At 45.1% G+C, this 23,732-nt stretch overlaps 1 protein-coding gene across 1 annotated transcript in view; it reads right to left on the bottom strand.

Annotated features, from left to right (window-relative positions):
- Nucleotides 1-2,713: 2,713 nt before the first annotated feature.
- Fam120b (family with sequence similarity 120B) overlaps nucleotides 2,714-23,732 on the bottom strand; it is a 38,271-nt gene continuing 17,252 nt past the window's right edge. Inside the window, exons 5-9 of the mRNA XM_013036636.1 lie at nucleotides 16,435-16,641; nucleotides 15,265-15,373; nucleotides 11,607-11,693; nucleotides 3,796-3,847; nucleotides 2,714-2,821 (exon numbers count right to left, since the gene is read on the bottom strand). Of these exons, the coding sequence (XP_012892090.1) occupies nucleotides 3,807-3,847; nucleotides 11,607-11,693; nucleotides 15,265-15,373; nucleotides 16,435-16,641 (444 nt within the window). The 3' untranslated portion in view covers nucleotides 2,714-2,821; nucleotides 3,796-3,806. The remainder of the gene's footprint in view (nucleotides 2,822-3,795; nucleotides 3,848-11,606; nucleotides 11,694-15,264; nucleotides 15,374-16,434; nucleotides 16,642-23,732) is intronic.

Genomic DNA, 23,732 nt, shown 5'->3' with positions numbered 1-23,732 from the left:
ATATGGCTCAGCTCCCAGGGCATGGCACAGCCAGGAGCCACATACCTGCACCCCAGAATCATTTTTGCAGTGTCTGTGAGCCCCTGAGGCCATGGCCTATCAGGTACCATTCTGCTTCTACCCTGCACTGGGCTGCTTAATTCATAGACCTCATGAATTCAATACTCCCTGGAACCTGACACCAGAACCATCTGACCTCAGGAGACCCAGGAAACCTTCCTGCATCCTATCCTAATGCAGGAGTACCTACAGCAGAAGGTTTCTGCATGGGCTGAATATGTTTCAGTCTTGAGCAGATCTCTGTCCCAAAGGCCATGGAGATGCGTTCCAAATCCTCCTGACTTATGACAAATGCATCGGCCCTCTACCCACAAGCCTGAAGTGATAGGGAGAACCAAGCAGAGGACCCACTCAACAGATCTCCATTACTTATTGGCCAGGACACAATACAAAGGGCACCCTTGAGGGACCAGAAGGACAAACTTGATTTGGCTGCTTTGTGGGGTGGGTACAAAGACAACCACCAGGTGAACAAACCTCATAGGTCTGGTGCTGGCCGCTGATTCCTCATGGCTATATCCGGGACAAAAGGGTGCAGGCAAGCTCTGGATGTCTGTCTCCTTCCTGTGCATGTTGGATCCATGTGTGCTCACGTGTGGAAACTCTTCCTATGTGGTCAGACTTGGATAAAAGACCACAGGTGCCTGGGTCTCAGCTCTACAACTCTAAGAGGCATCCAAGATATCCAGGACTGTGCTCAGCAGACTACCTTTACACATGGCACTCGGGGCTCTCCAAGGACTCCTGAGTGTTTTACAGACTAAACTTCTGACAGAACTTTTCATCATTCCTGATAAGGTTTCTTTCTGGAGTGTTCCTCAAAGGCTATGCACCAAAGGCCTGGTTGCAGCCTAAAGTGCCACCAGGAAGTGTAAGCCTTTCGGAGGCAGTACCTAGAGAAACGCAGGTCATGAGGGTATGCCCTTGGAGATATTGAGATCCCAGTCGCGCCTCCTCGCTCTTCGCTCCCTAGGATGGATGGGACGCACAGCTTTTGCCCAGTCCATGCTCTGCCACCATTTGTTCTCGCCAAAGACACAAACTTGTGGGGCCAAGTGACACCATGATCTAACATAAATACTGTCTTCTGTCTCTCCACTCTCACTTTGTTTTGGGAATTGAACCTAGGATCTTATGCCTTCTAGGAAAGCGCTCAGTCTACCACTGAGCCAAATTTCTAGTCCTTTCCTCCTTTTCAGCTGGTTTTCGGAATGATTTCCATCAGTGATGGGAAACTGACAAACAGAAAACTGGTACCAGCAGTGGAGATGTTGTGCTCAGACCTGATGAAACAGTTCAAAAGCCTTTGACATTGGTTTGCAGAAGACGGGAAAAGTCTGGAGGCCACAGATGATCTGGGATGCTTTGAGTGGAGCTTGATAGGTAACTGTCATGGGAGCTCAGAAGACCAGGATGCCAGCAGGACACCAAGAGAAATGTGGAGAGAAGTCATTTCAGATGGAGGTGGGGCACTGGGAACTGGACTAGCGGCCATTCATGTTCTCGCAAATAACTGTTTACATTTTCTGTGTGTGTTGAGCCTTTGTGGGAGGTAGAATGTAAGGACAGACTGGGTTATATGACACAGGAAATTTCAAGGTGGAGCATCATAAAGATTGTAGAAGATGATGGCAAGGGTTTTACTGACTGCTTATAGCCAAATTCACTGTGAGAATGAGAAAAAAAAAAGGGGAGTAGAAAGATTTGAAAAACCTGCAGAAAAGGAATGTACATAAAGTTATAGCTGAGGAGGATATGGTTGTTAAGGAGGCTAGTACCTTTAAAAGTACCTTTGAAGACAATATAAAAACAGTATCTTGAAGGTATGCTAGGGAATACCACGACTCCACAGGTCACAGGTTCCACCGTGTTTCTTTGAGGAGCAAGCTCATGGGGCACCCTGCTTACACAGGCACGCCTAGAGATGCTTCCAAAAGTTCAGATATCTGCAGCCATGTTCCAGGTAGAACTGCTTTGAGTAAACAGCAGAAAGTGATCTTGTCCAAGGGATACTTTTTTTTCAGGCATGCATAATATAGGAGTTATGAAGTCATTTAAAATGAAGTCCTGGGAGGCCTTGGCCTCCTCTGGTTCTGGGCAGAATCAAAGTCCTTGAGAGAGGGCTGGGAAGGTGGCTCAGTGGTAGAGCGCTTGCCTTGCATGCATGAGGCCCTGGGTTCCATTCCTCAGCACCACATAAGCAAAAATTTAAAAAGCCGGAAGTGGCGCTGTGGCTCAAGTGGTAGAGCACTAGCCTTGAGCTGAAGAGCTGAGGGACAGCGCCCCATGACCAGACTCGCCCCCCCCCAAAAAAAACAAAAAGGAACAACAACAACAAAAAACAAAGTCCTTGTGAGCAGCCCCCTGAGCAGTGATTGGAGATGAAGCTACAGTGGAGACTGGAGTAAGTCGCAATGCAAGCAACATGGAAGGTCTGCCAAGGACATTCACAGGCAGCAGAGGCAGCCCAGAGAGACCCTGTGTGGACTGGAGCTAAATGAATACAAGTATTTTATTGGCAAGTCAGTATGTAGACACTGCGAAAGAAAGTCAACTCTCAGTGTAAGGAGAAATTTATTTGTTACACAAATAAGGAGAAAATAGAACTTTTAGCCTCCTATCTGTAATTCTGGTTACTTGAGATGCAGAGAAACAGTTAGTGAGATTTCACTTCAACCAGTAGACCAGGCAAGGTGGCAGCCACTCGTGATTCCAGTCACTTGTGTAGGAGGCATAGGTAGGAAGATGGAGATCCAAAGCCCTGGGCAAAAAAATTAAGACCTTATCTGAAAAAATAACTAAAGCAAAAAAATTTTTTTTGGTCGGTCATGGGGCTTGAACTCTGGGCCTGGGCGCTGTCCCTGAGCTCTTCAGCTCAAGGCCAGTGCTCTACCACTTGAACCACAGCGCCACTTCCAGTTTTCTGGTGGTTTATTGGAGATAAGAGTCTCATGGATGTTACTGTTAGGGCTGGCTTTGAACCGTGAGCCTCAGATCTCAGCCTCCTGAGTAGCTAGGATGACAGGCGTGAGCCACCGGTGCCCAGCTAAGACAGATTTTTTAAAATGGGGTTGGGAAGGTGGCTCAGTGGTAGAGTGCTTGCTTTGCATGCATGAGGCCCTGGGTTCGATTCCTCAGCACCACATAAGCAGAAAAAGCTGGAAGTGGAGCTATGGCTCAAGGCTGGAGAGCCTTGAGCCTTGAGCTGAGGGACAGCGCCCAGGCCCAGAGTTCAGGCCCCATGACTGACAAAAATAAATAAATAAAAATGAACTTTAATTAGACACCATGTTTTCAAAGACTAATAATTTGGGAAAATGTCCTCATAATCCGGTATTTTTTTTAAAGGCAAGGTACAATTAAATTCTAATTTATTCTTTCAAGAAAAACATTCACGATGTCTTATATACTGGAAGCAAAGACTGATCCTATAGTAACCATCACTTTGGAGCATGGAATCAAGCACAGCCTGTGGAAGTAACTCAGCAAACGTTTTTAATAGTGAAAAGAGCATGCTTCCCTCTTTCCAGCTGCTCTGCGGGAGAGGAGATCCTCACGCTGGCCTTGATCTCTCTGCATTCTTTCCAGAGGAAGCAAAGATGTCTTGCACTGAGTTGGCTGATCCCAGAAAGGAGAACGCACCAAGTTAATTAACCCTGTGAACTCTTAGAACTCAGTGTAGAAACTCAGCTATGAACCAACTCTTCCAAAGATGCAGGAGAGGGAGATGCTTACCTGGATGAGGCCTAGTACCTTCTCCAGTGGTCATACTCATACTGTCTGCTTCCTGAACCAAACACACAAAACCCAAAATGAGAATGACATCTCTCTAAATACTCAAACAAAAAAGCTGCACATTTCTGAATATGCATGAATAGTATGCTGCGTTGTATTTGGAGAGCAGAACTTTACCCTTTTTTCAGTTGTGGCCACCTGTCATTAAGATTTTCTTCTATAATTATTCCATTAAAGTGGAAGCAATTAATTAGGAGGTAGTGCTTTCAGTGGAAGAAAACTGTCAAAAATGTTCCTCTTAACACCAGTTCCAACCATCTGCATATTATCTAGACATTTATTTCTGCTGATGACTTTGGAAATGGAAATTCATATGCAGATGGCTGGGAGGCTCTCTGAGGAGCCACGTGTGGTTTTCCACTGTGGTTGGCCACTTCCTGCCTTTCTGAAAGCCAAGGATGTTGAGAGCAGAACTAACCTCCAGTGAAAAGGTCATGGTTTATCCATGCACACCTTTAAAATGGTACTTTTCTATGCATCTTTACGTTTTTGGTTTTCCTCTGGCATATGGAAGCGTGACCTTAACACGCCCTGCTTGATGACCCCAAAGTGTGAGGTCTGATTGTTTAAAAAAAAAAAAAAGGCTTCTCGATTACTCTTCCTCCCCACCCTGTAGTCTAAAAGAGCACAAGCTTTACCATGAGAAGGAACTTCTGTGAAGAATCACAGGGGAATGACTGTGGAATTTAACAGCTCACCAGCTGGGCTGAGTGACAGCAAAGAAGTTAAAGCCTTCTCTGGTTCCCATTTGTTCACAGGTTAGCTGGGCCCCAAGCTTTGATGCTGATCACCCCTGAAGTGCACCCCATCCAGCAGCCTTCAGTCCTGGGTCCCTGCTGCCTCAGCTCCCCACCCACCAGCTCCACATTTGCCTAGCCAGGTCCAGGCTCTGGAAGGAAACTTGACAATTATGACATAGACTGGGCACTTGCGTTATGAGGCACAGAGTTTTATTCTAATATAAAGAATTGTCTTGGTTGCTTCTGTCCTCTAAATAGTGACAACTTTCTACGGAGACTGCTTTCTTCTCCAAGAAATACAAAAAACAGGTAGAAGCCAGCCAAAAATGTGGTAGCCCAGAATTCAATCATAGCACTTCTCAGATAAAAAGTCAACTGCCTGACCTGGAATACTACTCTTGACTCTAACAACATCCACAGACCAACCATGTGCAACAAGCCCTTTGCACAGAACACCCAACATCAGACACTTGCGGCACAGCAACATGCCTATGCACTGTGGACGGCGACGATTGAAACCCATCATCCTTACGACATGATACCATGGAAGGAGCCAATTCTTATGTTCCTGTTTCCAAGTTGATTGGCACAGAAGCAAGTGTGCTTCTTTAGACAGGAAGCCAGATACAGCCTGCCTAGGAACACCCAGTGCATCCTGAAGTTCAGCACGGTTGTGTGGGTGCTGGGACCTCTTGGGCCTGCAGGAGACACGCCACTCAGTGTAGCACTGCGAGATGGATCAGATGTGTGGCAGAGTCTTCTCACAGACTAGGGCCCTGTGTCCTCTGGTGCCTGCAGTTATATGATGTGCTGCTCACAGCCTCCTCAGCTACTCCTGTCTGGGTCAGGAAGTGCAGCATGTTGTTTCTAGTTATCTTTATCTACATTTATACATTGAAATAAAACGTGTACCGCTTTCAATTTACGTAAGTAAGTTGAAATGGGTACTGCAGATGTGTGCACACAATGGAGAGCTCAGTGTCACTCGCAGAGTCCAACGAGGACCAAGACTTGAGTCTCTACCATGGCCCTGGGGACTGACAATGGAAGGCATGTACACGTACAATAAAGTGATGTGGGGTCACGTTGTCAGGAAACCCACAGCCACCCAGACTTCCTTCAGTGAGTGTCAGAGTGCTTGTAAGGGCAGTGATGTTCAGTAACAAAGGGTTGGAACCTGGGACACAAAGCTCAGGAAATTCCTGGAGGAGGTAAGACTTAAAGCAGAGAGAAGACCTTTATGATGTTTCTTGTGGTTGTTGGACTGTGATCCTCAGATCTCAGCCTCCTGAGTAGTTGGGATTCCTGGCGTGAGCCACCGGTGCCCAGCCTTCATTATGTCTGCAATTCTTCTCAGCAGCCTACAATTCTGTTATAAGCAGAAAGGGGTAGGAAAAGCACTCTTGAAGAGCCCCACATTTGGAGAGGGTCACCTCCAAGAAATTGTACTTTTTGGAGCCTAGCACTGTCCTTCAAACCTGACCAGGGCCTAGGCTTCTGGGTCCTGATGATCTGTATTCCCAGTCAGATACCTCGTTCTTCTGAGGAGCCCACTGCATGGCTGCCTCCCTCCCAGGGACAGACCCAGGTCCCGCAGAGGCCAGCACCGTCCTCTTACCAGTCTAGAGTTCCACTGCCCAATTCTGTATCTATCTGACACACAGAAACCTAACAGGGCTGGGAACGTGGCTGAGTGGTCGAGTGTTTGTCTAGCATTCATGAAGCTCTTAGTACCACATAAACAGAAAGAGCCAGAAGTGGTTGGTGTGTGGCTCAAGTGCTAGCCTGGAGCAAAAAGAAGCTCCGGAACAGTGCCTAGGCCTGAGTTCAAGCCCCAGGACTGGCAAAAACAAACAAACACACACAGGATCAATGGTGTGAGGACTACCTCAAGGAGCGCTGGGAAGAGGGCCCTCCTCTCTGTCAGGGACCTTCTGTCCCAGGGAGAGTCACTGCTTCGTTTCCATCTCAGTGAGGAAAAATTTCTGGCCACTCTCAGTGTTCTCTGCTAACAGAATTTAAAGAAACCATTTTTTTTTTTTTTTTTATCTTCTGTCCCTGTATTCTCTTCCATAGCACTAAGGAAGGGAAATACGCTAACACTTGTGACCTTTTCCCATGCTGTTGAATAAACAACCACAGCTCAGGCACTAGCTTGAATTCCACATAAATATTTACAAACACATCAGAATTAATCTAACATCTGACGCATTTTGGGCACAGCTACGACCTGCGGGTAGGTGCTGATCCAGGTCTGCCTGTAAAAAGCTACACCGTGGTAGCATCTAGACAAGATAGAGAGGCAGGCCGCTGCAGCCCTCACCATCCTGCAAACCCCGGCTCTTGATATGAGCAGGTCTGGCTTGAGGGCAGCACCAGCTCATCTGTCTAACTCACCATGAGGTGCTATGGTTTACGATGTGCTCATCCACCACGCAAAAGGACCACCCCCCAAAACTCATGTAGCGCCAGAGCTCCAGGGCCAGCTGCTAATAATCAAGAGGATATTCTGTGTGCAGACCCAATTACTTCAGGACAGGTGAGCTCTCTCCTCCAGCTGATGAGTGTCAGACCAGTTCTCTCCTCCAGCTGGGTAAGTGTGCTCATTCCATTTGCCTCTTCTCCACTATACTGACAGCTGTCACCTGAGCCCAAATTCTGGACGAAGGCAACCTTAATTCAGACAGTGAAACGGCAGAGAAAGACCTTCTTGCTCCTTTGTAGGAACAAGAAGGGCGTCTGTGTGAGCGGCTTCTGCAAGGAGGCGCGCACAGCTCTTCCCCACGTGTAGCTGACTGCTTATCTAGAGGCCACGTGCACCAGGTCGCAGTCCTGTTGCTGCCGTCCGGAGTGGGATGTGCAGATGGCTAGGCTGCATGCCCCGGAGGCTGCTCCATGCCAAGCACTTGCTTATACTCCACTAGGTCATGTTCTGTGGAAGGTCTAAAGCTCCCAGCACTCCTGGGGCTCACTTCTCTCCTGCCGCCACTCGCATCCTTTGAAGTCAGCTCCCAGGGGTGGGCCTCCTGCTGGCCTTGGCCTCTGCTTTGGAGTCTCCTTCACACATCTCCAGCTGCTTCTGCCTCCTCGAGGTCTTTGCCAAAACTACTTGCCATGGAGATCTTCTGAGATACCTCAGTCAGGGGTGAGGAAGGGTGCTGTTTTGGACCCCATGTTTTTCTTGGTATCATTCAATCTAATTCACACAGAGAAGCAATGCCATAAAGACATTTGCACATCCGTGTTCACTGCTGCACTATTCCCAATAGCCAAGTTGTGGAAACAGCCCAGTTGAGTGGGCTGTTTTGGGTGGATCAAAAAATGTGGTTCCTATACACAACAGAATTTTATACAGCTACCAGAAAAAAGAATATTAACCCCGATGCCCCTCAGTAGATGAATGGATCAAGAAAATGTGGTATATATATATATATATATATATATATAGTGAAATTCTATTCTTACATCAGAAGGAATGATATTTCCCCATTCATGGAAATGGAAAGACTTGGAAAAAATTATATTAAGTGAAGTAAGCCAGGCCCAAAGAAACATATGCCCCATGGTTTCCCTTATTTGCAATAACTAGTATATGTCTGAGTCAAGCAGAAAGGGTCAGATAAGTTGATGTTAGGGAAATGAACCCTAAGATATGTATTCAAATGTTTTTTCTTTCATGCGATTGTTTCTAACACATTTATAAGATGATTTCTTTGTTGCTTTGTATGTCCCTCCCCCACAGTGTAACCCTGCTTTCACTGTATTTGATGTTGGTATAATTTGTGGAGGGGAAGGGAAAAAACAAATCGCTTAAATAGGGATACAGGTGGACCCATTGCAACAATGAGAGGTACAAGTCATTATGTTGAAAATGAACTTTACACCTTTGGTTGGGGGGAGGAAGGGATGGGAAGGGGAAACAAAGGAGGAGGCAACAACGTTTGATAAGAAATGTACTCATTATCTTGCCCATGTAATTGTAACCCCTCTGTACAGTATTTTCACAATAAATAAAAAAAAAGAATATTATGTCATTTGCAGGAAAATGGATGGACCCAGAACAAATCACGGTAAGTAATCCAAGCTCAGAGAGACAAGTGGTGCATGGTCTCTCTCCTATGTGGAGGCTAGGTCTAAAAGACACTGGAGCATGGTAAATTATGCAGGTCTCTAGGCATTCATGCACAGTGAGACCAGATGAGGACACTCTTAGGAGAGGAATCGAAAGTCACAATGCATATGTGCATCTGATCATACAAAATAATATTTATTGAAATGAACTCCTGGAAATGGAAACAGGAGGTTTTCTTTTTGCTGTTTTTTTTTTGGTATGGCTATAATTTATTTATTTAAATATCTTTATGATAAACAGGGGGTTACAGTTATATAAATAAGGTAATGAGTACTTTTTTTTTTTGTTGGTCGTGGGGCTTGAACTCTGGGCTTGGGCACTGTCCCTGCACTCTTCAGCTCAAGGCTAGCGCTCTACTATTTGAGCCACATACTTCCAGTTTTCTGGTGGTTTACTGGAGATAAGAGTTTCATAGACTTTCCTGTCTGGGCTGGCTTTGAATCATGATCCTCAGATCTCAACCTCCTGAGTAGCTAGAATTACAGGCATGAGCCACTGGAGCTTGGCAGTACATTTCTTTTTAAACACTATTCCTCTCTCCCTCATCTTCTTTCACTTACCCTTCCCTAAACCCCTCCCCCCCAAGATGTATAGTTCATTTCCAACATAGTGTCTAGTGAGCGATATTGTTGCAGTAGTTCATTCTTTGTCTTGCTGTCTCTGTGATTACCTTTCCCTTCCACCCATACACTTACATACAAGACAAAGGGTACAGAAAACTAAAACAAAAATTAGAAATAACTGCATATAGGACATAATAAAAGCCTCTTGTTTCCAATTCTTGGAGTTCATGATGACACCCTTTATTACGTATGGTTCTAGGCACTTAGTAATTGGGCTGTTGTGACCCCCTGCTAGGAATATCAGACCTATTCTAGTTATGACACATGGGGAAAACCATGCTCCAATACTCCTCAAGCTCTTCAATGAGACGGGAAGGGAAAGTTCACTACCAAACTCATTCTATAAAGCCAGCATAACCTTCACCCCAAAACCAGACGGAGACATATCAAAGAAAGAGAACTTAAAGACCCAATTTTCTGATGAACATTGATGCAAAATTTCTCAATAAAATTCATCCAATAAATTTCAACAACTCATCGAAAAAAAATATACACTATGATCAAACAGGATTCATTCCAGGGATGCAAAGCTGGTTCAATTAATGTAATTCAACATATCAACAGGAGCAAGGACAAGAACCACATGATCATCTCCATAGATGCAGAAAAAGTATTTGACAAGATTCAACACCCGTTTATGATGGAAGCTCTGGAGAAACTAGGGATCTATGGAACATTCTTCAATACAAGAAAGACTATACAACTAGCCTACAGTCAGCATTATACTTAATGGTGAAAAGTTAAAGTCAGTTCCTCTAAAATCTGTTTTCTTTTCTTCTTGTTCTGTGTTTGTTGGAGTTTAAGGGGAGGCTGCGCAATAAAGGGACAAAGAGTGAGCAAATGCAGCCATGGTTATCAATAGGTGCTATGTTGAAAATGAACTATACAACTTGTGGGTGGAGATGGGTGGGAAAAACTGGGAAAGAGCAAGGGAAGAGGATGGCATTGTCCAACAATATGTGCACTCTACCTGACTTTTTATCATAACAATAGAAAATTTAAAAAGAAGCAGCCCAGGCCTGACTGCTCTACCTAGCAGATCTTGCTCCCACTGGTCAGAGCTGTACTAACCCTTGGCACACCCAGGAAGCCTTCTCAAGCTATGTCCTTCTGTCACAGATCTTCTGGTCTCCCTCTTCTGTGGTTTAGCCCAATGAACTGCAGCCATCTCCTGAATTAAAAGCAATCTCAATACACTGGGATACCAGGAAAGTTACACTGTAGGAGCAGGTGTGCTGGTCATTTACTGCTAATGAAGTGATGGGAGCCTCATTCACTTCCTAGTGCTAGAAAGACTCAGAGAAAGGCCTGTTGTAAAAGGTCCAGCTGGGACAATTACAGGTTCAGCTAGCTCAAGGAAATAACAAGCCAATGTAAATCTACACTGATGGAACTGAAGATGCCATCTCCAGACACACATCAGAAATTCTGGTGTCTTTTGAATTATGTGGCGGGCTCTGATGTCTGCGCAGCCTGCAGACTCAAGAGGCTTCTGCTCAGCAGTCACAGAGAAGGCCTGTACCAGCGGTTCTCAGAGAAAAACGGCCACAAGTGCCCAAAGCAGAAGGGTTGCTATGCTGGATAGCAATCTGAGCAACATCTCTATCAGGATTTTCGATTGCAAAAATAAAAACTATTATAAATTTAAAAAGTGTTCGTACGAAAGGATAAATTTAAGTAATATAAAGTCCATCTAGTTTAGCTCTCAAATCTATAAGGGTGGGGGGCTGGGAAGGTGGCTCAGTGGTAGAGTGCTTGCCTTGCATGCATGAGGCCCTGGGTTCGATTCCTCAGCACCACATAAGCAGAAACAGGCAGGAGTGGTGCTGTGGCTCAAGTGGTAGAGCACCTGAGCTGAAGAGCTGAGGGACAGCGCCCAGGCCCAAATTCAGCACAATACAGACAATAAAAAAGACATATGTATTGCATGTATAAAAAGTCAAGATACCAGAATACTCCTATTTGTGCTTTTTGTCACCATAAGATGAACTTTCTATATGCAACCTTTGTAAGAGCCTTTCACTGACTACATTACAAAATTTGCATTCTGAACAGCTGGATTTATTTTAAAAAATAAGTGGCAAAGAAGGATAGACCAGCAGTAAGTAGGGCAATTATTTGTTTCTATTTCACTAAGTGAGGAATTGCCTCCTAAAATCATAAACATAAACATAACCTTTTCTGAAACAAAGGAAAAACTTTCAGCAAAAAAAACAATGAGAAGTTGGCACCCGTATGGTGGCCTCTTCCACAGACCTTGGTCTCTCCATGGCTGTCCTTGTCTGGAATGGCTGTACGTGGGGCTTGTCCTGTGGGAACTGGAGCCCTGTCTCCCCCATCTCCCTGTGGAAATATGGTCCAAGCATTAGCAGCACAGCACATGTCTTATCCCAAGCATATCAGCACAGCAGCTGTGTTCACGAGGGCCAGGATGAACTCTTAGATATGCAGACTGACAGCTAGAACCCAGACTGGCTCAATTTGCACTCAAAGCCAAAAGGGAGGTTCTGACATTTGTTCAAGGTGGGTATGGAGAAACAAGAGCCCAGAGAAGAACTTGTTATTGTGTGCCTTCAAAATGGGATCTCAGGGTCCCCCTAGACCTGCTTCCAGGGGCAATGGGTCCAGAAGCTGCTTCTACTAACAGAGGAGAAAGATGAGAACACTTCTGGTCCCTTCATTCTGCTTATCCGGGTAGATGCTCTTCTCTGTAGCACCTTCTGTTCACAAACTCATTAATACTTTTTTTGGTGCTGGTTGCGGGACTTGAACTCAAGGCCTGGGTGTTGTCTCTGAGCTCTTTTTGCTTATGGCTAGTACTCTATCACTTTGAGCAAAAACTCCACTTCTAGTTTTCTGGTGGTTAATTAGAGGTAAAAGCCTTTCCTGCCTGGGCTGGCTTTGAACCACAATCCTCAGATCTCAGCCTCCTAAGTAGCTAGGATGACAGGCGTGAGCCACTGGTGCCTGGTTAACACATACTTAAATTTGATAGTGTTCTACAAAGAGGGCCAAAAAAACTAACCACAGAACCTAGGAAGGAGACCATTGGGTGCTACAATTTGTAGCATATTTGAGTCTCTTTGGAAATTCAGTTCCCATTCTGTTAGGAGACATTGTGGATACAGGGCACAAGAATCCACTTAACATGCCCACAACACAAACCCTGAGATTCCAACAACTAGTGAGAAAAACAGTACCGCAGCTATGATATGCTGAGAGGAAAAGGTTGCTGGGATCACTGTAGCATCTCCCAAGGGCCGCCTGGAGCCTGGAGCCTGGGACAGCCTCTGACCTGTCCCATTTCTGTCCACCGCTGGAATAGCCACCATCCTAAGTGCCTATGTCCAATTCCACACTTGAGTAAAGAGCCTCCTCCAGCTAGCTCTGCCTAACGAACCTTCCCTGTTCCCTGTTTTACTTATTTGTTTTCCCCACTGAGATGATGCACATAAATCTAACTCTGGTGCCACCACTAGACTTCTCCTGCTGTAGCTGCAGCAGTCAGTTCCTCAGTGATGCCTGGGTCGCCATCCTCATCACTGAGCCCCTCACTTGTCCAGTAAGCACCTATTTCCAGCAAAGACAGGAAGCATCTCCAATCACGGAGGTCTTTACATGCACAGTACCCAGCGTTCCTGCTGGCCTTATGCTCTGAGTGGCTGTGGCTCTATAAGCAAACTCACAGGGAGGCCTACTGCATCAGACAGCATGATTGGGGGAGTCTGGGCAGGCAAGCTCCTATGATGATGGTCATGTGCCAAAGCTGCCTCAGGCAGCAAGTCCCTTTCCACTTGTCCTATTCTCTAGCAATCTCAATTAGGAACTTAAGTCTGGAGTACATTCTGAGTCTCTGGCTGCTGACAACAGGAAACTGGAAGAAAGAAAGAATGTGGTAGACTTTCACTGTAATTTTGCAAAGTTTTTGCTCTACAGCCTCAAATTCCATCTGGAGCTGGTAGCAGGAAAGGACTTGGAAAGTGTGGAAAAGATGCTTTCCTCTTGGTAATGGCTTCACGTCCCAGCCACCATCCCATTATAGTCCATGGACAAAGTGTGGTAGGGCTGGGCAGATTGCTGATCATGCCACACAAAGCTGCTGAGATGAAATCTGCAAGGCTGACAGAGCTCCTGAAGACAGCTCAGAGGGCAGAGTTTGAGGTAAGTTTTCTTGCCCCATCACAAAAAATAATGAGGTACTACAGGCTGGCACAGTGGCTCACACCTGTAATTCTGAAATCAGAAAGATTGTGGTTCATTATCAGCACAGGCAAAACATAAGTGAGACCCCTTCTCAACAAGCAGCTGGGCACAGATGGACTATGGTTTAACCTGGCCAGAGCATAAGTAATCTCAGAAATAATTAAAGCAAAAAAGGGTATAGATATCAAACAAAGGAGGAAACAGAAAAGTAAAATTTAAAACCTCTTTAGCAGCTTGGCATTGGTGGCAGAGATCAGGTAGCATACACCTGAGGCTAGCCGGAGCAAGAAGATTCACAAGACCTCATACATGGAAAAGAACAGGCCAACAATGGTGCAAATTCAGTCATGACAAGAAGCATAAGGCGGAGGACTGTGGTCCAGGCTGGCCTGGGCAAAAAGCGACGCTATCTCAAAAACAGAGCAAAGATAGCGGAGGGGCTCAAGTAGTAGACTGCCAGCGTGGCCGTGTGACACCCTGAGTTCAGGCCCCAGAACCATAAAACAAGGCTCATTAACAAAAGAAATCCTAGTAAGATGTACACCATGAGACTATCAATGAGATACTTTTTCATTTCTATCAATTTTTTTTATGTCAGTCCTGGGGCTTGAACTCAGGGCGTAGGTGCTGTTCCTGAGCTCTTTTTGCTCCAGGCTAGTGCGCTACCACCTGGAACTACAGTACTACTTCTGGTTTTTCTGGGGGTTAGCTGGAGACCAGTCTCACAGACCTTCCAGGCCAAGTTGAATTTGAACCATGATCCTTAGATCTCAGCCTCCTAAGCAGCTAGGATTACAGGCCTGAACCACCAGCACCTGGCTTCAAATTTTTTTTAAATCTACCACTTTGAAATGCTATCAAGATACTACCTGACAGACCCTGATCACTGCTGGTAAAGAGGGGAGTGATGAAAGGGTTTGAGGAAAAAAGTTTATCTAAAGTTCAATTACATTTTGATCTATAATTGAGTATGTTATTTAGAATTCTCTATTGTCAGTGAACAGTGCACATAAAAGTAGTATGAATAATGGAAAATGTAAACAGGTGAAGAGCTCCAAACAGGCCACACAGTAAGTGTGCAGCCAGCCTGTGGTGTAAAGCTCTGGCTGCTGTTCATTCATTTATCTGTGGTACCGTGTTGAGGGGAGTGCTCTGCTATCCTATTGTTTTTGGATAGGGCCTTTCACTTTTTGCCTGTCTGCCCTCGACCACAAACCTCCTCTCTGCCTGCAGGGTCCACAGAGGCATGCGCCACAGGGCCCAGCTTCTCTCAACCCTGGATTGGGATTTGAACTCTGGTTCTTGTGTTTGCTAGGCAGGCACTCTAATCACATCTCTTGCCCTATTTTCTACTGTTAATTTTTGAGGAAGGGTCTCACGTCCTACTCAGATACATGCCTGGGTGTAACTCATCTATGTTAGGCCTCTCAACAGCTACAATAACACGCCTAGACTGTCCTTTCCAGTCCAAGGCTTTGAACTGCAATCCCAACAGTCTCAGCCTCTCAAGGAGCTGGGATTACAGGTATCAACCACAGATTCCAGGCTCAGCTTTTTGCCTTGGCTGGGCTTGAGCTGAAATCCTCCTATCTCTGCCTCCCACGAGGAACTTTTTCTTTTAATAAGACACAGGAAGCCACCGGGTCCACCCTTGACCCAAGATGGGCCCTAGAAGAATCTGTGACAGGTAGAGGGCCTGAGCCTTGCCTACCTGTGTGGTGAGAGGTCCAGTGTGACTTGCCCACAATGCGTCGGTTCTCCCTTCCACAAGCTTTGCAGACCACTGCCTTCAGGTTTTGGAATCTGGTGAGCCAAGATCTCTGGAGATAGATCAGATGCAAGTGAGAGTCGCTGCACATTCTATGACAGTCAGCAGGGTCCGACATGGGGCAGCGGGACACAGCCCACAGGGGGACCATTCCCCAACGACACCCAACCAGGGTGGCTGTCCACTCTATGCTAGAGAGGAAGGCTGCAGTCCTTCAGTGTGGCCACAGTGCCTTAGGAGATGGCTTCCCTTATGAGTGCCTCAGAAACACAGCACCCAGGTTATGATGCTGGCCCGAAATACCTTGAGGTACACAGAAAAGAAGTGACGGATGGCGTGACCTCGCAGCTCCACTCCCACTGCCACCTCTGAAGGACAGGTTCCCTTCTTGTTTGTGAGGTCTTCTAAAGCATACAAGGGCTTTTGCTGCCTGTGCAGGACAGGTTACTTCTAAGCTCTCAGCACTTACAGTCCTTAAGTTTTGGTGAGAAATGGTGATGGCAACACACCATCAAATGTTTTCCCTTTGGTGTGAAAGCCTGTAGTGTTTTATCTAACAATCCAGCAGGCTCTCATGATCATACTGCCTTTGCAACCCTGTGGGTAATAAAACATTCCAAATGAGCTTGGCATAAGGCCTTATTTGGAAATCTTCCAGGAATAATGTAGCAACTGTACTGAGAAAACTGGAGTTGCAGCCAATGTCCCCTTGGACACGGATGGCCTTCAGAAGTGTCTGGTCTCACTGGGTGTCCAGAAGGCTCCTCTGAGGGAGCACAGTTTTCCCCTCTACACATGCTACACATTCTAGGAGGCTATGAGCTGATACTGATACGGATGCTGATGCTACCAGTTGCATGTTTCTGGTATTTGGAACAATTGAACCCATTAGGAAAGAAGTTGTAGAAATATAAGTGCAGTCAGCATGTTAGTTCTAGGAAGTTTTGAAGCCTAGAATAACGAGCTATTTCTAGGGAGTAGGTTTGTTTTTCTAAAGCCCTGGAACCATTAGCATAGGCAACCCCTCATCTTCCTAATGACTAGAGCTACTGGTTCCAAACTTACTGTTGTTTAATGAACATAAAACAAAAAACAAAACAAAGAACAACTTACATTTTGTTCCAAAAGAACCTCCACAGCATATCCCTTTTCAGATTGTAAGTACTTCAGATGAAAAAGCTTGCCATCAAACACGTTCCAAGGCATGAACTCACTCATGGTCCAGGGAAAGCCGCACGCACTGTTGACCAGCACCAGGGTGGTGAGGCCACGGATGAAGAGGGACCCAAGCTGTACAGCTCTGGGACTAATATAATCTAGCTGCAAAGAGAAACACACACAGAAACCAAAACAATCACACAGAGTTCTAACAGAATCAACTGTATACAGGAAGTGCCTGAAGGAGGCTCAATACTGCAAAGCTAACTCCTCAGAAAAGATGCTTGCTTATTTAGCATTGGACATCATACCAGATCTCATCAGTTCGGTTGATTTCAAGAGGCCCTGCAAGCAAGCTCCACTGAAGGGAGTTATGCGCGGAGTCCCATCAGAGAGCCCATTTGTTCACCCTCTACCCCCATGAGCTGTAGATGTTTGCTCAGGCCTGTTTGCACACAGACCTGTCACTCAGTGGTCTGGTCCTGTAAGTCTAGGCTCCAGAAAGAAAGGCCCACTGGCCTGAAGCAGAACTGTGGCTTGGGGGGAGATGGACAGGCTACTTGGCAAGATTATTTACTGCTGGGTTTACTCCTCCAGAAAGCTTTTTTTTTTCCTTTGGTCGGTTGCAGGGCTTGAACTCTGGGCCTGGGTGCTGTCCCTCAGCTCTAGCTCAAGGCTAGCGCTCTACCACTTGAGCCTGGCGCCACTTCTGGTTTTCTGAGTGGTTTATTAGAGATAAGAGTCTCAAGGACTTTTCCTGCCCTGGCTGACTTTGAACTGCGATCCTCAGATCTCAGTCTCCCGAGTAGCTAGGATTACAGGCATGAGCCACCGGCACCCATCTAGAAAACTTTCTTTAAAGCAAAGGGAGAGGGAGAACATACAAGGCATCATTTTAAATATGAGTAAGCGGTGTTTCTGCTAATGCAACTATATTGATGTAGGACTAAAATCCTCATTTGTGTATATTTGTGTGTGTGTGTGAAAGAGAGAGAGAAAAGGAGGGGCGAGGGAGGGGGGAGGGAGGGGGGAGAGAAAGAGAGGAAGGGAGAGAGAGAGAGAAAAAAAGAGCAAGCGAGTGAGCACTGAGGCATGAACTCAGGGCCATGGAACTGTCCCATAACTTTTTTTGCTCAAGACTAGTGCTTTACCACTTGAGCCACATCTCTACTTTGGGCTTTTTGCTGCTTGGAGATGAGAGTCTCATGGACATTCCTGCTGGGGCTGGCTTCCAGCCTCCTAAGTAGCTAGGATTGGGCTGGGAAGGTGGCTCATTGGTAGAGCGCTTGCCTTGCATGCCTGAGTCCCTGGGTTCGATTCCTCAGCACCACATAAACAAAAAGAAAAAAGCCAGAAGTGGCTCAAGTCGTAGAGCGCTAGCCTTGAGCTGAAGAGCTGAGGGATAAGTGCTCAGGTCTAGAGTTCAGGACCCACAACCGGACCCCCCCAAAAAAACCAAAACTAAGTAGCTAGGATTTTAGGTGTGAAACACAGGTACCCAGCTAAAAACCTTAGTTTAAAAATTTGATTTCAAAATAAAATGCATATATAACCCAAAAGGCTGATGGCTGCTAATGTTACAAATTAAGAATGTCATGGTAACATGAAGCGTTTCTTCTCCTTGCCAAGTCCTTCCTGATGAGGATAATCACTGGTGTTCTGAGCGTGAGCCTGGCTGGCTGTGGTAACCCCACACAGGTATCACCATGGCCAATGTCCAAGTGACCAGTAGCAAGTTAAGCACAAGAAAAGCAAGTCCCTTTGGGGCACCTACACTTTGATCATACTGCCCAAGCTCATTAAAATGTGCTAAAATAGCTTATGAAACCAAATGAACTAGGAAGGAGTTACAGATGTTTTATCCCCTTCCTAAGCAAGGTTTTACTTACTAAGAGAAGTTTAATCATTATTTTAAGGTAAGTATCACGAACCAGGATTATCCAGGATTAATAGTTAATCAAACATTAAAAATTATTTGTTATTATAAAGGTGATGTATAAAGGGGTTTTGGTTACATAGGTCAGAGCTCATTTCTTTTTGAACAATGTCGCCCCTTTCCTTGCTCTTTCCCAGTTTTTCCCTCCTGTCCCCCATCACAAACAGTGTAGTTCATCTCAACACAGTGTCTCGTCAGTATCACTACTACATTTGTTTACCACGTTGTCCCACCATTTCTGTGCCTCCCCTGACCCTCCCAAAGACAGATAAACAATCAAGACAAAAGGAAATGAAAACAAAAACTGCAACAAAGAAAGAAAACAAAAGTGCTCTTTTTCCATTTCCTGGCATTTTGATAAGTATTTCATATGGTCAGATGCAGCTAGCTGTTGTGCCTGTGTGCCCCTCTCCTTTGGGCTCACTATGTGTAAGTGCCTAGAGACCTGTATAGTTTATCATGTCCGTGTATTTTTGTCCTTTACAATCCAGTGTGTTTACTTGTAGATTTATAGGCACATTCTGGTTACTACAGACAAGGGAAGCCATGTAACATATGTTTCTCTGGGTCTGGCTTACTTCGCTTAATAGAATGTTTTCCAAGTCTTTCCATTTCCTTAAAGATAATACAGTGTTATTCTTTCTGATGGATGAGTAGAATTTCACTGTGTATATATACCACATTTTCTTGATCCATTCATCCACTGAGGGGCATCTGGGTTGATTACATATTTTGGCTACAGTGAGAAAATTAAAGGTTTTTGTTGCATATCGTGACATTTTAAAGTTATCCTGAACGCCTTCACTCAAGAGGGGCCACTACCATTACTTTTACTTATTGCTAGATTCAATTTATTGATATTTTGTTTGGAAATCTGAATTTACTTTCATGAAATAGCAATGAAATGGGGTTATGTCATCTGTGCTTCATGGGACTTGGCCCTGTGCATCCAAGTAGCCGAATGATGTGTCTTAGAGCTGCTTGCAGTGTTTCACTGTATTTTTTTCACTTGTGGTGGGGGTCTGCAGTGATATCCTCCACATCCATTTCATTCATGATTTTTCTTTCTTCTTGATAGCAAAACAGTCCAGAATGCACTGTCTACAATTAGCACATTGCCCACCTTGACTCAGTGAATGTGTCTTCTATAGCACACTGAATTCCTGGTAACCTCCCTCCCAGCCCTGTTCTAAAACCTGTATTTCTATTAACTGTTTTACTAGTGTTTCTTTGTGTTCAACCAGCAAACTGGTCCTGATTATCTGTCTCCTATTCTTGGAATAGCTTCTCTCTAGAGCTGAAATCCCACATATTTCTTGAGGTATCATACCAAAAGCTCAGGCAATTTAATAAATAAGTAGGGCTAGTTCAACTAAGAAGCTCCTACACAGCAAAGGGACAATCAGTAAAAAGAGAAGGAAGCCTATGGCTAGAAGAAAAGAAGTCTGTAAGCTATATATTTGATGAGGCTTATGTGCAAACTCATAGGAACACAAATAATCAGTTAAACAACCCAGTTTAAAAAATGACAAAGAGCTAGGCGCTGGTGGCTCACGCCTGTAATCCTAGCTACTCAGGAGGCTGAGATCTGAGGATTGCGGTTCAAAGCCAGCCCGGGCAGGAAAGTCCGTGAGACGCTTATCTCCAATAAACCACTAGAAAATGAGAAGTGGTGCTGTGGTTCAAGCAGTAGAGTGCTGGCCTTGAGCCGAAGAGCTGAGGGGCAGCATCCAGACCCAGAGTTCAAGCCCCACAACCAACCCTCCCCCCCAAAAAAAATGACAAAGAAAATGAACAGATGCTTCCCCAAAGAACACATTAAGATAACCAATAGATATATGAAAAGCTGATCAACATCACTTATTATCAAGGAGATGCAAATCACAACTTGGATATTACCTTAGAGACAGTTCTGGTCAAAAAGATAAGAGATGACAACAAATCCTGACAAGAGTATACAGAGGGGGCCGGGGTGGGGGGTGGGGGGAGATGGGAAGGGATACGAAGTGGAAACAAAGGAGGAAGCAACAATGCTTGATGAGAAATGTACTCATTATCTTGCCCATGTAATTGTAACTCCTCTGTAGGATATTTTCACAATAAAAAAAAAAGAGTATACAGGAAAAGAGAACTTTTGTACACTACTGGTGGAAAAGTGAAAAATGGTGTATCTGCTATAGAAAACACTATAAAGCTTTTCTAGAAGATAAAAATAGAGCAAAGACAGCATCCTCACTTCTGTATCAAAGCAATGAAATCAATATGCTGAAGAGATATCTGTATGCCATGTTCACTGCAGCATGGTTCACGTGGCTAAGATATGAAAAGTACAAAGGATCCATAAGGGGAAAGATAGTAAGGAAAATGGGGCATATTACAATGAAGTGCCCCACGGCTTAAAAGGACATTATTATTTGTGACAACATGGATAGAACTGGAGGACGTTATCTTGTATGAAATAAGGTAGGCACAAAAGATACTTATCATATATTATGTGGAATTTTTTAAAATGCTGAATACAAAGAAAGAATAGAACAAGTAATTAAGGGCAGGGAGTAGAAATGAGCAGAAATGACCAGCAGCAGGCCAAAGGCAACAGATGCAGGCTGGTGAGGTGCAGGCCTCTAGAGCTTTGACAAACAAGCTGGAACATCAACACTAACACTTTGGTAAGAGTGTAATCACCTTTATGATGAAAAGCAACAAAAGCACTTATAGGAAATGGTGAACATGCTGGGCACCAGTGTCTCATGTAATCCTAGCTACTCAGGAGGTTGAGGTTTAAGAGTTGAGGGTCAAAGCTAGCCTGGGCAGGAATGTCTGTGAGATTCTCATCTCCACTAAACTACCAAAAAAACAGGAAACAGAACTGTGGCTCAAGTGATTGAGTGCTAGCCTTAAGCAAAAGAAGCCTGGGACAGTGCTCAGGTCCTGAGTTTAAGCTCCCGGACCAGCACAAAGAAAGAAAGAAAGAGAGAGAGGAAAAAAAATGGGGAACATGAGTGGGCCATCAGGTACATCATATTCACATTTGGTTCTCTTACCATGTCCTCTGATCCAAGTCTGTCCTGACAAAAGTGTCAGTGCCAGACCCCACAGGTGAGCTGCTTCCCTGATACCAACTGCAGCCTGTGTTCTGGCCAACCAGTACAAGCTGGAGTTCCCACAATACCCTCCTTGAGTTGAATTTAATTTGCTCAAGTAACCATAAAATTCAGGGAGACATGTTTACCAATTTACTGCAAAAGATCTTACAAGGAATGCAAATGAAGAGATGCATAGGGCAGGTCCCAGAAGAGGCTGGGGCTGCCATATCCTCCCCTTAGACTCAGCCTTTCAGGAAGTTCCTCAGAGTGTTTTTAGCAGACCCAAGTACTTTTTCCTTGTTCCTCAGGGTTACCTGAAACTTCCACCCCACCACGCCAAGGGTAAAGGTAAAAAAATCCAGAAAGAATTGTGTGATGAACAGGTGCTTCTTTCTCACTAGTGAAAGTGAATTTGGTCAGCAACACACAGTACTTCTGTGGCTCTCTGAAATCAGATCTTCTCCAGGTCTAGGAGACATATATTGTCCCAGATGCAAGTCCCAGAATGTGTTTACATGTGCTCCTCAGGCACCTCTGCCCTGTGCTTCACTTTCCTAAGTACAATGCAAGTTTCAGAGAAGAGATTGTGCTGCTCCTTGGCACGTCTCTGTCATGGAACTTCTGTATCCAATTCATAAATTAACCACTAAATAGTGTAAATTATTAAATTTAATCAACTACTATCACAAGGAGAGACAGCAAAGCACAAGGAATTAAGGGAGTACCCTAGATGCTGGTTAGTGTGGTGAAGTACTAACCAGACCCAAGTCTCTTACTAGTTAGCACTGAGCACTCAACGCAACTAAACGTCATGGCCTTTGGTTTGTCCAACTCAATATATGGAAAGCATTGTTTTGGAAAAGAGGATTTAAGATATTTGAGAATAAAAGACAGGAAAAACTGAGCTAGCCCTGTGGAATTACAATGGAGCGAGGGCCCTCTGTATAGGATGGGAATAGAGAAACTGTAAAAATACACCATGTGCCTCAAAGTAAATATTTAACAATAAATAGCTCAATAAAATATATGCTAAGAAAGGCTCGCTTACTGTGGCTTGTTGGCAGTCATGATTTACCCAGAACAAAATTAAAAGCATGGAAGGGCAAAGAAAGCGAGGCTTTTCCTAGGTGAGTTGAAGTCACCACAAGTGCTGGGCCAGAGCAGTGCCAGAGGAACCTCTGGCATCAGATCCCAGCTCTGATCCCACCACGGTGTGTGGTGTGCACTCATCCAGTTCAGTGATGAGTAACACGGCCACAGTGTCCACACTGAACAGAGAGCCTTACTCTGGGCAAACATCAGAGGCTACAAGAACTGAGGACAAGGGGCTGGGCAGGTGGCTCAGTGGAAGAGTGCTTGCCTTATATGCATGAAGCCCTGGGTTTGATTCCTCAGCACCACATAAACAGAAAAGGCCGGAGGTGGGGCTGTGGCTCAAGTGGCAGAGTGCCAGCCTTGAGCTGAAGAGCTGAGGGACAGCACCCAGGCCCCACGACCAACAACAAAAGAACTGAGGACAAGCGAAGCGGCTCTTTCCCCCTTTCACGGCTCCAGACGGGAGGTGGTGTACTCTAGTCAGACTATGCTAGATGACGGGAGTCCTGAACAGGCACTCCTGGCTCCAGGATCAAGGTTCCTGTCATCCCAGGGACACAGTGGGGGCTGAGTGACACATGAGACTGTCCTGAGGAACACACTTAACACACAGACTTGTGAGGTCACCACAGTTTGCCCTAGCAAGCATGTTTTCAATGATTTGGGCATAAGATCTATCTTCCACCCTTAGAGCTTTGAAAGACAGAGACTTTATATGTTACTTCTATATAATTTAATCTGTTGTTTCACTTTACTTGCTATGAAGTAATTCTAACTCAAATCCATCTATGTGTATACTTCCACACAGGCTATAATAATTATGTGTTAGGAATCATGTGACCTATCTGAAGTACATAAGCAAGTCTGTCCTTCCGGAATATCCTGGCAGGTGAAGTTCACAGTGAGAGCTACATCCATGAGCAGAAAAACCAGTAAACATATGACTTGCATTCAAAATTATACATATCCAACCAGGGAAAGGGTACAGTTTTCTATAGCCAGCCTAACTTCTCTTGCATATACTCAAGTGGTAGAGTGCCAGCTGTGCAAGCAAGCCAAGCAAATGCAAGGCTCTGAGTTCAAACCCTAGTAACAAAAAAACAAATGTCAGGCACTGAGTGAGGACACGGGGGGGG

Source organism: Dipodomys ordii, unplaced genomic scaffold (genome assembly GCF_000151885.1).
Source record: "Dipodomys ordii isolate 6190 unplaced genomic scaffold, Dord_2.0 Scaffold320, whole genome shotgun sequence".
NCBI lineage: Eukaryota > Metazoa > Chordata > Mammalia > Rodentia > Heteromyidae > Dipodomys > Dipodomys ordii.
Note: the sequence above shows the minus strand (reverse complement) of the source record. Positions and strands in the feature narration are given on the sequence as shown.